General features: G+C 46.7%; 1 protein-coding gene across 1 annotated transcript in view; it reads left to right on the top strand.

Moving 5' to 3' along the window:
- Window positions 1-16,375, top strand: part of LOC138981475 (probable E3 ubiquitin-protein ligase HERC1) — a 108,822-nt gene that overhangs the window by 17,940 nt on the left and 74,507 nt on the right. The window contains exons 23-35 of the mRNA XM_070354404.1: window positions 511-628; window positions 956-1,200; window positions 2,338-2,460; window positions 2,994-3,121; window positions 3,550-3,628; window positions 4,513-4,790; window positions 5,251-5,463; window positions 5,749-5,869; window positions 7,189-7,432; window positions 7,849-7,973; window positions 8,528-8,674; window positions 14,979-15,091; window positions 15,643-15,905. Coding sequence (XP_070210505.1) covers window positions 511-628; window positions 956-1,200; window positions 2,338-2,460; window positions 2,994-3,121; window positions 3,550-3,628; window positions 4,513-4,790; window positions 5,251-5,463; window positions 5,749-5,869; window positions 7,189-7,432; window positions 7,849-7,973; window positions 8,528-8,674; window positions 14,979-15,091; window positions 15,643-15,905 — 2,197 coding nt within the window. The remainder of the gene's footprint in view (window positions 1-510; window positions 629-955; window positions 1,201-2,337; window positions 2,461-2,993; window positions 3,122-3,549; window positions 3,629-4,512; window positions 4,791-5,250; window positions 5,464-5,748; window positions 5,870-7,188; window positions 7,433-7,848; window positions 7,974-8,527; window positions 8,675-14,978; window positions 15,092-15,642; window positions 15,906-16,375) is intronic.

Raw genomic sequence — 16,375 nt, 5'->3', positions numbered from 1 at the left:
ATTTTTATACCTTTGAGTGTCAGTTAAAATTGAGCCTTTGAAGCCTGTTACTGGGTTTCAGGTTTAATGTATTTGAAGGTCATTGTCCAAATTTGCAGCTCTTGCTTTCCACAATAACTAAAATTGCTGGTGCGTTTGTGTACTTTGGTACACCCTGTTGTACAAAAAGGTGTAATAAACCAAAGGGCGAAGGATTACAGACTTTAAATGATTTTCTAAGTGTTGGGAGAAGTAGGCATGTTCATCTTAGGTGAAAATCAGTGTTATTACGGCAGTTTTCTATGTTTCTTGTATTGGAATTGTAAAGCCCGGAGAGCTGTTATGGGGACTTGCTATAGAAAAGCGATTGATGATGATGATGATGATGATGATGATGATGATGATGATGATGATGATGATGATTGATTGATTGATTGATTGATTGATTGATTGATTATTTGATTTGATTGATGGAGTGATGGAGTGATGGAGTGAGGGTGATGGTGATGATTGCATGTGTTCATTATGTAGACCTGGACACATGTGAGCTGAGCGAGGAGACCATGCTTGACACAGTGACCCGATTCTACCTGGCTGCTCTCCTCAAACACGGAAACCTGTTGTCTGCTGCTGAGGTCGACTCTGATATGTAAGTTTACATCTGTGTGTGTGTGTGTGTGTGTGTGTGTGTGTGTGTGTGTGTGTGTGTGTGTGTGTGTGTGTGTGTGTGTTGTGTGTGCACTTGCATGCATATGTGTGCAAATGTTTTTCACTGTGTTTACATGTACATATGTGTGCACTTGCGTGTGTGTTTGTGCGAGTCTGCATATATCATGGTTGTATTCATGTGTACATCTGAGAGCGTGCTTATCTTTATGCCTGCATGTGTGTGCATGCATGTGTGAGTGTGTGAGTGTGTGAGTTTCAGCAGCCAAAGGTACACTTTAAAAATGTTCACTCCCACCCTGTCTTTCAGGCCAAGTCCTCACATGGAAGCAGTGTTCCACCAGGTGTACAAACTGCGCAGCAAACTAGTGTCCTACCGCCAGCCCCACAGCACCCCTACCGCCCAGCCCTCGCCTGACGCTCACACCAAACACTCCATGATGGAAGGGGAGGGGTTCGAGGAAGCCACTCTGTCCGACGTACAACCCAGAGGGGAGGGCCTCAACGACAGCACGGAAACCATCGACCTTGACAGGGATCATCGAGATTCTGATGGTAATGGTTCTGAGGGTAGTATGAGGGTTTTTTTCCGCCTGAGGTTAGGTTGGTCGGAGTTTTGCGAAGGACGAAAGAATTGAAGAAGGGTGAAAAGAGTTTGATAGGAAAGATATAGGTATGCAACTATTTCAGGGCAATAACCCGTTTCAGGCCCATGTGAGGTTCACAGTCCCACTGAATGAATCGCAAATGTCCACTCTTCTTTCAGTATATGACGTCACTTCCACAAGCTTAATTCTGGACAACACCACAGCAGGCTAAGAAAAAAGAAAGTGGTTGTAAATAAACATGCAACTAATTCACAGAAAAACAAGGAGAAAATGAAAGTTAACTACGTGGAGTACAAAAAAAAAAAAAAAAACAACACATCAGCGAGAATAGACACCAGATCAAGCAAAAAAAACCCTTGTGTGTAAGGTTACACACACTCAAACTGCTTCCCACCGGGGGCCCGGGTAGCTCAGGTGGTAGAGCACTGGACTTGTGATCGAAAGGTCGCTGGTTCGAATCCGGGCCGGAACGGACACGGGTCAACTTTATGTGCAGACCCAGAGACGGTATCCATCCCCCACCCCCGTTTCACCACAATGGCACGTTAAAGATCTTGGTCATTCTACCATACGTGCAGATGGCTGATACCACCTAAACACGCATACATCAAAAGCCGTGAGGGCGTAAAAACTCGAATCGTATAAACCAATTCATGTCCAATATAGGCAATTAAGACCTGACGGACAATAAGCCCCTTAAAATTTACTTACTACTGCATCCCACAAGCACCAATGCAGATCCAATCAACAAAAAAGCTGGAAGAAAATGTATGGACGAGAAACATGCCATTCACAGAAAATGTGATAAAATGACACACACTGACAGTATTCTTTTCAGCTTTGATTCCTTTTGCAAGCACAGTGGACCCTGTCTGTACTGACCAGCCAAGCGACTACCCAAAGTGATTGTCATAGGCACTAGGTGGTCGCTATGGAAAGGGGAATCATATGGGAAAAAACCCAGTTGGGGATACATTTTAGTGTGGTCGTTGTGGGCAGGTAGATGTTGTGAAGAGGTGGTTGCCAGGGCAGGATTGACCGTATCTCAATACTATTGGCTAATACTATTAGTTGCTGCTTGCAGATGATGATGACCTGGAAGGCACACTGCAGGGTGACCGTGAAGAACTGTCCTACGCGGAAGTAGCACGCAGGTTTCTGCAACGCTGCATCTTTCTTCTGCTAGCTGTGCGCCCGCCACTTTCAGGTGAACATTTTTCACTTTGCTTGTTTCGTGCCTTTTTGGGACAAGTTTGTAGTGAATGCATGTAATGCCATCAGAGTTGTTCTGCTGATGCTTAGACATGGTTACTCTTAAGTCTGCATTGTTGACCTACAGTTTAATTATGCTCTAATCAAACCCCTGTAAATTTTGCTGTGCACTTTGGTAACAGACCATCACAGAAATTTGTGAGCGCCTTTTCCTTGAAGTTTTTATTCCTCTTGATTAAAAATGATTTGTCTTGTCCAAAATGTAAAGCAATAAGCAATCAATTACGTCAGCAGGTGGAAGGTTAAGTCAGTGTGATAACAATTGTGAAACTAATGGTATCTTTTCAGGTTTGTGAACACAATTGTGTTTCTGTAGTCAAACATACGCTTTGAGAGGATTAGAATACATTATTGTTGGGATTTGATCATTGTTTTACCTGAATTTAGATATGACTGTTTTGCAAGGATGTTTCTTGCATACTTCAAATGAAGTAGATAAAACGGTAACAGCTAGGGTTGTGATTTCAGAAGAGACAGTCAGCTTGTTGCAGAAGTCTGAGGAAAACAAAGACCACGCTTCATTGGACAGACGCCTCTTGTCACCACGACGACGTCAGCGGCGCGGTTCACTCACTGACATTCCTGGAGAAGTGCAGGTAAACTTAGTGAAATTCTGTTAGTGTGTGTTGAGGTGTGTTAAGAGTTTGAGTCTAATAATGGGTTGACAATAACAAAATTGAACAGGATTGTAAGAGTTCTTGTGAAATAAAAATGCATCTGTAATATATTTGTTTGCATACTGTTTGACTGGCAAAGTTTTTCTTTAGAAGAAGTGATCTAGAATATTTTCTTGTTATTTTAGCTCTTTATTTGTTTTGTTGTTGTTTTATATGTATAGATGGTCTTCGTGTGTGGGTAACCAATGTGTATCAGTGTTTTGAAAAAGATACAGCTTCTTTTATGTGTATCTTGGCTGAAATCAGAGAAAACACAAGAAATGCATATTCAAGCAATGTCCGAATCAAAACGTGCTGTGTTGAACATCTTGTCTATGATTGATATTTTTGTTGTTTTACATGGGTAGAGTGAACAGACACAGCCGCTACGTGAGAGGGAAGGGGTAGCTACGCCAACCTCCAACCCATGGACAGTACAACAGCTCAGTAAGTCATAGCTTTCTGCTACCGTCACGGTTGGCCTAGTGGTAAGGCATCCGCCCCGTGATCGGGAGGTCGTGGGTTCGAACCCCGGCCGGGTCATACCTAAGACTTTAAAATTGGCAATCTAATGGCTGCTCCGTCTGGCGTCTGGCATTATGGGGTTAGTGCTAGGACTGGTTGGTCCGGTGTCAGAATAATGTGACTGGGTGAGACATGAAGCCTGTGCTGCGACTTCTGTCTTGTGTGTGGCGCATGTTATATGTCAAAGCAGCACCACCCTGATATGGCCCTTCGTGGTCGGCTGGGCGTTAAGCAAATAAACAAACAAACAAATAGCTTTCTGCTCTTGATTGGCCTGTACATATTGGGCAAATTCTTGTGTTATCTTATGTGAAAACTTTAAACTGGCATGTCTCCCTTCCTAGCAAGTGTTCTGGTTCGAACAAGTTGGCATTTCAGTTTGCATTTTTAAATGGTTTAACCCTTCCTTCTTGTAAGAATATAGGAAATAAATTAAAAACAGATAGACTGCTAACTTTCCAAAATTAAGAATAAAAAACCCAAGAAAGGTTAGTCATTGGAATGTTGTAGACAAAGCGAAACATTCAGTGGTACGTTGACCAAGAGGTCATTGGAATGTTGTATAGTAGACAAAGCGAAACATTCAGTGGTACGTTGACCAAGAGGTCATTGGAATGTTGTATAGTAGACAAAGCGAAACATTCAGTGGTACGTTGACCAAGAGGTCATTGAAGTGGATAGACAAACAAATTAAGATAATACAATAGAAACACATTTCAGGAAAGAGTTTAGAAAGGAATTATGTCACTAAAATAACCTGTGTTTCTCCAAGAGTGCAAATGTATCGTTTCTTTTTCGTGTCCCAGGCCCTCATCTGAACTCACTGCAGAAAGTGAAGGAGATGTTACGACGACTGCGCTGGCAGCAGGAGCGGCTACACGGAAGGTCCGAGTCGGAAAGTCAAGACCCTTCGTCAGCCTTTGGTCCAGATTCCTACAACGTTCGCCCTACACTTCCCTCCCTCGGGCCCTGGGCGGCAGAAGTGGCACGGTTTGTCGCCTGTGAACAGCGAGGCGGAAAACTGGATGAAATTGACACGCTTGAGCTGGCTCGGGCCATGATGGTGCAACAGGAGAGGGCAGAGGTTAGAAAACAAAGACTTCACATGTTGATATATTTACTCTGTCATAAGACCACGACCTACCTGGTAGATCCTAGACTAAGTGTTGAAAGTGTTCATTTAGAAATTAGTATTAATATAGCCATTTTTGTTATTTTAGTTACATGGATGAAATGAAAGAAAGTGGATGTGAAACTGTTTGTACAGCTGAGTAATTCTATTCAGGGCCCAGATTTCCCCCAGAAATGAGTTCATGCCTGCATCAGCTATTGCGACTGCTTATTCACAGAGGAAAACAGATAGTGATTTGAGACCAACCTTTTGGATTTCAAACATTTTCCCTGAACATTTAAGGTTTAAAAAAAAAAAGGATTAAAAAAAAAATCCATTTTAATGGACAATAAAGTGTTGCTATTGTTATTGTTGTTTGTTGCCATTTCAGAGGAAAGGTGTTTTACAAATGTTTTAATAAAATCTCTTCCAGTCGCGACTTTACGCTCTCAACCAAGTGGTAGAGCTGCTGTCAACAGCACAAGAGAAAGGAGACAGAGAGGGGGAGGAGTCGCTCGACTCCGCCCTCACGTCCACCACACTGCTAAACTCCGCCCACCTGCAGCTCGTATCCGGCTGCTTTGGGGTTGGCTTGACCCCTGACCTGCAGGAAATCGGTCCCCATTCCCAGCTCCATCATTATCAGGTAGCTGCATGATTTGTGTTTTGAAGTTTGTTGTGTATGATTGAAAGTTCTTGTTTTCATATGTATTTTCTTTAATGTGTCATGTTACTGTTTATCATAGCTTTAGTATTAGTTTCAATGCAATTTGGAAGTGATGCTTTTAAAGTAAATCCTTTAAACTTTGAATTTATAAGTTAATTGCTAATGGCAGATGTTCTGATTCCGGCTACTTTCAGTTCATTTGTAAACCTTGAGAATTATATGCACTAAATTTTGAATTTGTTGTTGTTTTGCCTGTGATTTCAGGACCTGATTAAGATGGCAAAGTCTCAGACGCAGCAGGAGATACAGTTAGCGGTGCATCGTGTGTACGAGGTGTTAATCAACTCTTTGGTCAGCACGCATCGCTCCACTGCACAGGCAACCAGTCAGTTCCTCTCTTCTCTAACAGAATGCTCTTCTTATCTTCTGTTAACTTGGGAGTTGGGGATAAAGTGGAGGAGCCAGGACTAGGGGTGAATGTAGAGATATTCAGGTGGTCTAACCTCTTTACTGCCAGGAACTATTCATCGCATACACACACATAATGTTTGTTTTGTTGTTGTTGTTGTTGGTTTTGTGTGTGTGTGTGTGTGTGTGTGTGTTTTTAAATTATTTTTATTAAAAGGTTTGTTGCCCTTGAATCGGTGTACAAAGGACGTCAGCTCTGACGTTCTACAGTCAGTGAAAGGGTTAATTGTTTGTTTCAGCTGTTTTGTACTGTTGTGTTGGTACTCTGGGGTGATGGTTATGGCTTGAATAGAATATAGTTAATGTTTGTAAAGATTTTAGTCAAGCAGTATGAAGAAATGTTTAGTCCTTTGTACTGGAAACTTGCATTCTCCCAGTAAGGTCATATATTGTACTACGTTGCAAGCCCCTGGAGCAATTTTTTTATTAGTGCTTTTGTGAACAAGAAACAATTAACAAGTGGCTCTATCCCATCTCCCCCCTTTCCCCGTCGCGATAAATTATAACCTTCGTGGTTGAAAACTCCGTTAAACACCAAATAAAGAAAGAAAGACCTCCTCATTTGAGACTTCCTCTCCTTTTAAGACATGTTGGGCTGGGTGGCCGAGTGGTAACGCACTTGCGCTCGGAAGCGAGAGGTTGCGTGTTCGACCCTGGGTCAGGCCGCAATTTTCTCCCCCCTTTCCTAACCTAGGTGGTGGGTTCAAGTGCTAGTCTTTCGGATGAGACGAAAAACCGAGGTCCCTTCGTGTACACTACATTGGGGTGTGCACGTTAAAGATCCCACGATTGACAAAAGGGTTTTTCCTGAAAAAATTGTATAGGCATAGATAAAAATGTCCACCAAATACCCGTTTGACTTGGAATAAAGGCCGTGAAAGGTGAATGCTCGCCTAATAGGCTACTGAGCTTTACTGGCCGATGTGAATGCGTTATATATTGTGTGTAAAAAATGTCTGTTTGTCTGTCTGTCTGTAAAAAATTCCATTTCAAACGGCAGAAATTAATATGTAAGCGCCTAGGGCTATATCTAGATTAGGCGCATAAAAATGATCACAATAATAATAATAATAATGTTCCACTTGTTCTCTTCATAACCTATGTAAATTGACCTCCATTTTAAGACACCCTCCTTTTTAGGACCTTCATTTCTCAGGTTTTTAGAGGTCTTAAAAGGGGGTTCCACTGTACTGAGTAATTGACAACACTAAGCAGCCCTGCATTCTCCCCACACAGACACCAAAACACAGCTCCTCCTCTCCTCCATCCTGGCGCTGAGCTTCAAGTACCAGCCTGTGGACATCTCTCTGGTGGTGTCCTGCCAGCTCCCGGCGTCTCTGCTGGTCCTGTGTGCCCCCACCACCGCCATGGTCCACCGCACGCTCCCCCCGGTCACCTCCTGTCTGCAGCCAGAGGACATGTCTGCCATTCTCCACGTCGCCAGTCTGCGTCTGCTGCACATTATCGCTCTGTCTACTGGGTTAGTTGTTGTTGTTCTTGTTTTTGTTGGTCTGTGTGTGTGTTACACTGGGGTGTGTGTGTGTATGTGTGTAAGGGCAAGACCTTTTCTAGGATGCAATCTCTTTTGTGTGTGTGTGGGTGGATGTGTTAGTGTGCAGGGGGGGGGGGGACACTGGGATATGTGTAAGGGCAAGGCCTTTTCTGGGATGTAATCTCTCTTGTGCGTGTGGGTGGATGTGTTTGTGTGTGTCTGTGTCTGTGTCTTTGCGTGTGTCTGTGTGTCTGTTAAGCATGAGTTATGCAATATGTGCTTCTGAATAATCAAGCAGGTTTCACTTAGAAATCGTTCCAGCAACCGTCTTCCGTCAGCTTATATTTTAATATTCATTATTGTTTTTCTCAAATGAATCCGTGGTCTTTCTGTCCAAACTCTAGGATTCATGCGGAACGGCTGAGCACTGGAGTAGTACAAGCTGTAATCGAGTTGCTATGGCAACGCCTGCAGAGTCTGCTTCACACTGCCTGTCCTGGGCTCATCCCTGGGGAAGATGGCAAAGCGGGTGAGACACACATTTTGTTGTATCGGTTTTTTTCCCTTTCGTCTGTTCTCCACATATGGTGGGTAAGACTAGCTTGTAAGAGGGGTGCCTGATATCTGCTTTGCATTGTGTGAGTTTTTGAGAGCTTTCTAGGTGGGTTTGTTACCATGAAGTGCTTATTTTAGGACATTGGGAAAATATGTTGAATGTGATTTATTCACAGGTTGTTTAGAGTATAACCAGAGAGATACACTCAGCATAGAATCTCTTGGTATATCACTTGTATAGTAACAAATAAGAATATGACTGCTGCATTCACTAATCTCTTTGTTCTGAATGCTTCCCTCTCATTGTTTGGCAATTCTTCAGAATGTGTACAGATCTCTTTGGAAGAAACACTCTTGCTGCATGCAGACAGTACGCACATTTCTTATCGCTTTTCAAGTGAAAACAGAAGGAATACAAAGAAAACTAACGCTCACTGAATGTATTTGTGCATCAACCTAAAAAGGTCTTCAAAGTTATCCTAAACTATGAACAGGAACTGACTGATAAAAATTGTGCTGATGTTTCAGAAGTGAGTTTTGTGGCTGTGGCGGCAGTTGGAGACTTTCTTGTGTTCCTGCGTCGCGTCTGTTGTAACCCCAGTGTCCAACACAGACTGACCGAACATCGCTGGCTGAAAATACTCCTCACCATCATCAGTGGAACCAATGAGAAAGGTGAGTTGTCTTGTGTATGTGTTGGGTTACAGGTACAGGTCTTTCCGGGTTATCAATTTGATGAACTATCTTCAATCTGGCCAGGATTTTACATGGAATAAGACCATCCCTCTTCTTGGACACATTCCCAGACTCAAAAGCCTGGGTCATCTCTGTGCAGAGTGGGAATTTGGGTTGTGAATTCAATTTGTGAAATTAATTTGTGATTAAATTACATATCTTACCCAACTCACATATAGCAATTAACCCTAGTTCAGTGCCGGTAACGCTGTACGCATCCCCTTGGTAACCAAGGGAAGCCCCTCTAAAAAAAGAGTGACCAATCCCATAAGGCCATATTAATACATACTTCCGACTTCCGTATGCGCGCGCATACGCCGCCATATGCATCATTCCATACTCAGCGAGCAGTGAGACTGGTCGCGTTTTGTACGCTCTGGCTGTGTTCAGCCTTTTTGACACTTCGTCTGCGGACTTGGTCATTTACCTCTTGGTTTCTTCTAGCTTGTCTTCGCTTCTCTACATATTGAGGTGAGGTCGTTCTTGTTTTTGTTTGTGTTTGTGGGCGTTTTGACCTGTAATTTGAACTTGTGAAATTTTTCTTGTTTACAAAATTTTTCGTGAGTTGTTTTGGTCATGGCGGATAGCGCCAAGAAGCGGCACTCGTCTAAGCAAGTAGCTGCTGAGTCTTCGCCTTCTAAGAAAACGCCTAGAAAAGCTAATGCTCCCGGCCAGGCACATGTTTCGGTTCTGGAACCGTCGTTGCAAAAGATTACCGATGTTTTGATTGACATGCCTACTTTGGCGAATGTGACTGATAAAACTTTAGACAAGTTGTCTCGCGCTGATAAGCCCGCTAAGGCGGCTTCGGTGTCTGTGATTCCCGGCCTTGCGTCTGTGGACGTGGCGTCTCTGTTACTTTCTTTAAGCTCACAGGTCTCGTCCTTGGCGGAGGAGGTGGCGTCCACGCGGGCGGAGTTCCGGTCACTGCCTGCGGGTGTGACTGGTGTGTCGTCTCTGGCCGACTTTCGCCCTTTGCCTTCGGCCACTGTTACTCAGGCTGAAGTTCATGCGTCTCAGGATGGTACCATGCCTACTCTGGTGGCGTGCGGCCCGGCTGCTGGTGGTTCTCGCCACATTAAAGGTATGTCTTCTACCCAAGTATCCGGGTTCTCCGGAGAAAGGGTAGAGCGTTTCCAAGAGAAAGTAACTCCGGGCTCTGGCTTTGTGGGTGAAAGTTCTGAAGCTGAGGCTGGCTCTGACTGCATTGGCAGCAGGTCGGTGGCGGTCAAGAACCTTGGAGAGCGAACGGAAGATTTGTCGCAACCAACCGCTTCTTTAGATTGTGGTACGGGTGCGCGTCTTTCGCTTCCGCCCGGGGGGCAGGAAGGGGGCAGTGTGGCTGGCTCTTTGTTTGACTATGGCAGTCAAGCAGGGGGCCAGCTGACGGATGGCATGGTTTTGCCGGACGGCTGTTCTGAAGACGGTGCTTCCGCAGCAGTCGAAGGTACCGAATTCAAGATTCCGTTTAGGCTTTCTGATGCAGTGGCATCTGCGGCTGAGACGGCTTCAAGATATTTTGAAGAGGGGGTGGTGGAATCTAAGTCTTTTGTGGTTCCTCCTCCCTCTGCACTTGGAGACTTTCGCAGTGCGAAAGAGAAGAAATGTTCTTTCAAGTTTCTCGAATCGCCCGCTGTTGCGTATGAGATGTCGAAAGTTTTGAAGAAGAATTCTCAGTCGCATAGTCAGGTGGCCCCGATGCCTTTGTTGGTTCAACATGGGGATGCACCTGATTCGGCCACGTCGTGGCTGGCTCAGACAGGTCAAGTGGTGCCTGGTGCAGCGGCTCTCCGCAATTTCAGGCTGGGGCCGCAGCCTGTTGACTTGGTGGAGTCTTTTGCTCTTCCTAGAGCGGCTCTGCCTGTTACGCCGGATCTGGCGTCTCTCAGGGAAGACGGTTATAGCAAAGACAGGCCTGTGCCCTACGCGGAGGGCTCTCTGTTGGCGCTAGAGGAGACAGGGAGATCTCTTTTAGAATTGGCCTCGGTCTCTGAGTCACTGCAACGTTCTTTGTCAAGGTCGATTGCGTCAAGTCTTGAGCCTTTTGAGTTTCGTTATGACGCTTCTGCTGAAGACGTTACAACGCTGTTGGCTACCTTAGCCAGGGTCTCTCGTGAGCAAATGGGGCTTTCAGCCAAGCTGTACACTCATGCGATTCTTTCGCGCAGAGCTGCCTTTCTGAGTGGCTCAAAGATCAGGGACAAGGGAACTATCGATAGTCTGAGGTTCTCTCCCTTTGAGGACGGCTCACTGATAAGTCGTTCGTCTCTTGATGCGTTGCAAAAAGAGACCCAGGACGCCAGGGATTTGGCGATTGCCAGGATCGCCCATCAGGGCTTTCAAAAACCACAGAGTAAGCCTCAGCAGCAGAACAAGGCTCAGCCTTCGTTCTCGGGCGGTGGCAAGAGTCAGAACCAGAACTCCTCTTCTCGAGGCAGGGGGCGTGGCGCCCCTTATCAGAAGAGGGGTTCGTTTGGTGGTTCTAGGGGGTCGGGGCGTAAGCCTCACCCCCAATGATGTCTTCCCGAGCAGATCGCCCCGTTAGCCCCCACCTTGGTGGTGGCGGGCGGCCCCTCCAGGGCCATCGCTGCCTGGATTCGTTTGGTGTCCAGCCAGTGGATTTTGGGGGTGATCAGTTCGGGATTTCGTCTTCTCTGGGCAGACGGGAAGGCACCGCTGTCCAGGATACCGCCGCCTTTTGTGTTTCCGCGAGACGCGGAGGCCAAAGCAGCTATTCAGGGAGAGGTCGCTGCACTCCTTTCAAAAGGCGCGATCGAGGAGGTGATCGATCACAGGTCCCCAGGCTTTTACGGCAGGTTGTTTGTAGTACCCAAAGCCTCGGGTGCGTGGAGGCCTGTTCTGGATTTGTCGCCATTGAACAGGTTCCTGCGTGTCGTGAAGTTCACGATGGAAACGCCTGCCTCAGTGAGAGAAGCCCTTCGGCCGGGGGACTGGGTCACGTCTATAGACCTGACCGACGCTTATTTTCACGTGCTGATGCATGTGGCAGACAGAAAATGGCTTCGTTTCCGCTGGGGAGAGAGGATCTTTCAGTTTCGGGCGCTCCCGTTCGGTCTGTCTCTCTCCCCTTGGATTTTCACGATGGTCGTGCGTCAGCTCTGTGCCCTCGTGAGGCAGGAGGGTGTGCGTCTGAGAGCCTACTTGGACGACTGGTTGATTCTGCATCAAGACCAGGTCCTTTGCAATACGCACACTCAGAGGGTGCTCAGTCTAGCGGTTCAGCTCGGCTTCACAGCCAACCTAGTGAAGTCGGAGTTGGTGCCCTCCCAGCAGTTCACGTACCTGGGGATGGAGTTCGATACACTGAACTGGTCAGTCCGTCCTGCTCGAAAGAGGGTGGACAAGTTGCAGGAGGCTATCCGTGTTCTTTACGGAAAGAATCTGTCTACGGCTCGGGAGTTGACTTCCCTTTTAGGGCAGATGGAATCCATGGCCACTGTTGTCCCTCTGGGAAGAGTCCACAAGAGGCCCTTTCAAGCAGCGCTCCAAGCGCAGTGGGACCAAGCGACTCAAGGCTGGAATTGCTTGATCGAGTTGGGTGCTTGGTTCAGTCGTACAACGAGCATATGGCTTCTCCCCTGGGTGTCACAGGGTGTCCCTATTGTTCTCCCTGCACCGGAGAACAATCTTTTCACGGACGCCTCGCTTTCGGGCTGGGGGGCTCATTTGGCAGACCAGACTGCTTCAGGGGTGTGGGACGCCAGTCAGGCCTCTCTGCACATAAATGTTCTGGAGCTGGAGGCTGTGGCACTCGGCCTGCGTTCGTTTCTGCCTCTGCTGGCAAACAGTCATGTTCTGGTACACACGGACAACACGACGGTAGCGGCTTACATAAATCGCCAGGGGGGCTCGCGCTCTCAGGTTCTGTCGAACAGCGCGTGTCGGTTACTGGTCTGGTGCAGCACTCACAACATTCGGCTGTCAGCTGTTTACCTGAGGGGCTCTCTCAATGTCCTGGCCGACTCCCTCAGCAGGGGGAGCAAGGTCCTGCACTCAGAATGGACTCTCTCCCATCAGGCTCTGGATCGTCTTTGGGTGCAGGTTCACAAGCCTCCCATCGATCTGTTCGCAACGAGATTCTCGGCTCGTCTCCCCTTGTTTGTCTCTCCGTTTCCGGACCCTCTAGCTTGGGCCGTGAATGCGCTGGATCTGGATTGGTCGGGTCTGCAGGCTTATGCCTTTCCTCCGTTTTGCCTGCTAGGCAAGGTGGTGCGGAAAGCAGACATAGAAAAGCCAGCGTTGGTTCTGGTGGCCCCGCGGTGGCCCAGTCAACATTGGTATCCAGATCTGGTGCGCATGGCGGTTCGTCCACCCATTCCTCTAGGCGTTCGAAAGGGCGACCTGGTTCAACCCAGGTCGGGCATTCCGCACGGGGACCCGCAGGCGTTGCAGCTTCACGGCTGGGTGCTATCAGAGGCTCTCTGCTCCGGGCGGGTGCCTCAGATTCAACTCTGAATTTAGTACAGCAAGCGCATAGAGATTCGACGAAGTCGGTCTATTCTTCGCACTGGTCTGCGTGGACAAAATGGTGCGCTGAAAATGGTGTTAGCCCTCTCTCTCCCAGGTCAATGCAAGTTGCCAATCATTTATCTTGGTTGGCAGGGAGGGGGGGGTCGCCTTCTTCCTTGCGCGTGAGGCGTTCTGCTATATCTTCGACGCTTAGACAGCTGGGACGCAAAATTGATTTAAGTGGCGTGATCGCGAGTGTGCTAAAGGGTGCTTCCCTTCTTTCAGCTCGGTCCAAAACGCAGCTCCCGGCGTGGGATCTGTTTTTAGTTTTACGTTTTTTGGCATCGGACGAATTTGAGCCCCTGCACTTAGCTAGTCTAGCTAAGCTTACGAGGAAAACTTTGTTTCTCGTTTTGCTCGCCACAGCTCGTCGTGGCAGTGAGGTGCACGCTTTGTCGGGTTTGGCGCGTGATATTTCTTTAGAGAAGGATGGTTCTTTTTCGTTGAAGTTTAGGCCGGATTTTTTAGCAAAGAATCAAAAGCCCGGTCATGCTTCCCCGGTTATTCATATTCCCCCCTTGAGCGCTGTGCTGGCTCCAGGAGATCCTGATGCTCTTAACTGTCCGGTTCGTGCCCTCAGCAGTTACTTGTCTAGAACGTCTCCTCTTCGCTCGGAAACTCAAAAGCTTCTTTTTATTTCACTCAATACTGTCAGAAGTAAAGACATTTCTAAAGTTACCCTGACCAGATGGGTGTCGATGACAATCAGGCAGGCTTATACGTGGTGGCAGACCCAGTCGGGGGATGCTAGAGCCATTCTGCCTCTTACCTCTGCCAGAACACATGAGGCTAGGGCATGGTCATCGTCCTTGGCTGTGCTCCGCTCAGGACGCCTCTCGGAGGTTCTTGCGGTGGCATATTGGAGATCAGAGGACATCTTCATTAACCACTACTTGAGGGATGTTGCCTCTTGTCGTCAGGACGGCTCGTCTGCCTTGCCGTCTCTGGTGGCTGCTGGGCAGGTTCTTCGTACTTGAGAGGGTGAGTACCCGCCACCTATAGTAGCAATCTGCTATATGTGAGTTGGGTAAGATATGTAATTTAATTAAAAATTTTTAGTAATAAATTTTCATTTGATTAATATACTTACCCAACTCACATCGTTTATTCCCTCCCGCCTCCCCGCTGTGGGTTGTGGGTTTCTAAAAAAGGGTGTGAGTTGGGCTTCGTTTGGAATGATGCATATGGAGGCGTGTGCGCGCGCATACGGAAGTCGGAAGTATGTATTAATATGGCCTTATGGGATTGGTCACTCTTTTTTTAGAGGGGCTTCCCTTGGTTACCAAGGGGATGCGTACAGCGTTACCGGCACTGAACTAGGGTTAATTGCTATATGTGAGTTGGGTAAGTATATTAATCAAATGAAAATTTATTACTAAAATTTTTAAAAAAACGTTACTTGTAGTTTGTGAAATTTAGACTCATCTGTGTATGTGAGTGTATGTTTGGAGAACCTCGCCTGGTGTCAGATTCTGATCTACTTGTGAGAACTTTGATCTACTTGCAAGAACTGATCGTGGTTTTGAGTGCAGATTACCTACTGACAGAGCATCAAACATGAAATCCCTGAGCGATTTTCCAGCTTTTGTGCCAGGTTGTCCAGTCTTATGACTGAGAACCTGGGAGAAATGTTACCTTCCGTTAATGGATAATTGTTTCAATTGCATTAGAATACCTTGGGAGAAAATATTGTGACGTGTTGTTCATTGTCCAGGCCAGCTGTACGTCGACAACCTGCGTGTGCGTCTGCTGGCCCTGCAGCTGTTGAGCAGTGTCCTACCAGCCTGTGATAAAGATCCAGACAGCAACGCTGACTTCAAGCGAGAGGTTTGACCCTTGTTTTTTTTATTGACTCGTAAGTTATATTTCAGAGAGAAAGATACGTTATGTTGTGGGTAAAATTCTTGCTGCTATCGCTTTGGGATAGTATGCAGCAACAGAATCGCACTACCCATGTGTGTTTCCGTGATTTCCAAGGCCTGAGACTTTCACTATGACCTTGGGATTTTTATCATGCGCTTGCGTGCACAGGGGGGGGGGGGGGGGGGGGGGAGGGGGGGTGTTTTGGGGGTGTTATGTGTTTGAAAAGTCACCCCTCTATCAAGGATGCTGGGGAGGGGGAGGGAGTGAAATGGAGTCAGCTCTCAAACACCCCGACCTCCCCATCTAACAACTCTTTTCCAACTGCAAAAGAAAAACCAAGCTGTTTGGGTTGTGCTGACTGAGTGATTTGTTTAGGTTGACACAAAAAAGAAGACCTGGCTGAAATGCTTATGACACCTGAAAGTATATTTATGTTTACACAACATTTTGCAACGAGTGAGACCCTTGGAGTAGTATAAATTGCACTGAAGACGGCATATCTTTCTTATCACAAGGTGGTGGAAGAACTGTTCAGCAGCCTTTCAGCAGTGTTCTGGAAGATTCCACTTTCCAGTGCCAAGGCGACAGCCCAGAAGAAGCAGATGGCGATGCAGAAAGACGTCAGCACCCACTCCACCAGCTCCTCCCCCACCACCCCCACAGGGAGCACAGCTAGCGGTGTGCCTTTCACCCAGACGTCTGTGTCCATGACTGCTGCCACTTCACGGCTTGACCGCATCACTATTCCCACTGCTGCTTCTACCACCTGTGCCATAAGGTTAGTATAGTTGACCCCTCCCCTCCCCCCCCCCCCCCCTTTGGTAAGATCTCCAAAACTTGAGAAAATCAGGTCTTTAATGGGAAGAAGTCTGAGAAAAAGGTAAATTTACAGATGATATGAACAGAAAATCTGAGAGAGAAAAAAAGTGTCTTAGAAGCATCTTAAATTGAAACAATCCTTTGCTGGACATCTGGATAAGATACAGGTGGTAGAGATATCAAAAGGCAAATTCCTTTGCATGAAAACTATAGCCAGTATTAAAAACCAGTGGTAATAGATTCCATCGAAGGGTGACTCTCTTCAGAATTCTGTTTCGTATAAATCACTTTGATCAGTTTTTGTGGTCTTCAGCCTTCCTTCTTTCCATTTTCTCCCAACTGAAATTTTCTCCTTTTATTCACATTTTTGTTTGTAACTGCACGAATCTGTGGACTTCCTTTTAGCCATGCAGTTGTGAAAGAGATGTA

The sequence above is a fragment of the Littorina saxatilis genome, linkage group LG1 (assembly GCF_037325665.1).
Source record: "Littorina saxatilis isolate snail1 linkage group LG1, US_GU_Lsax_2.0, whole genome shotgun sequence".
NCBI lineage: Eukaryota > Metazoa > Mollusca > Gastropoda > Littorinimorpha > Littorinidae > Littorina > Littorina saxatilis.
The sequence above is the reverse complement of the archived record's forward strand: the minus strand, read 5'-3'. Positions and strand labels throughout refer to the sequence as shown.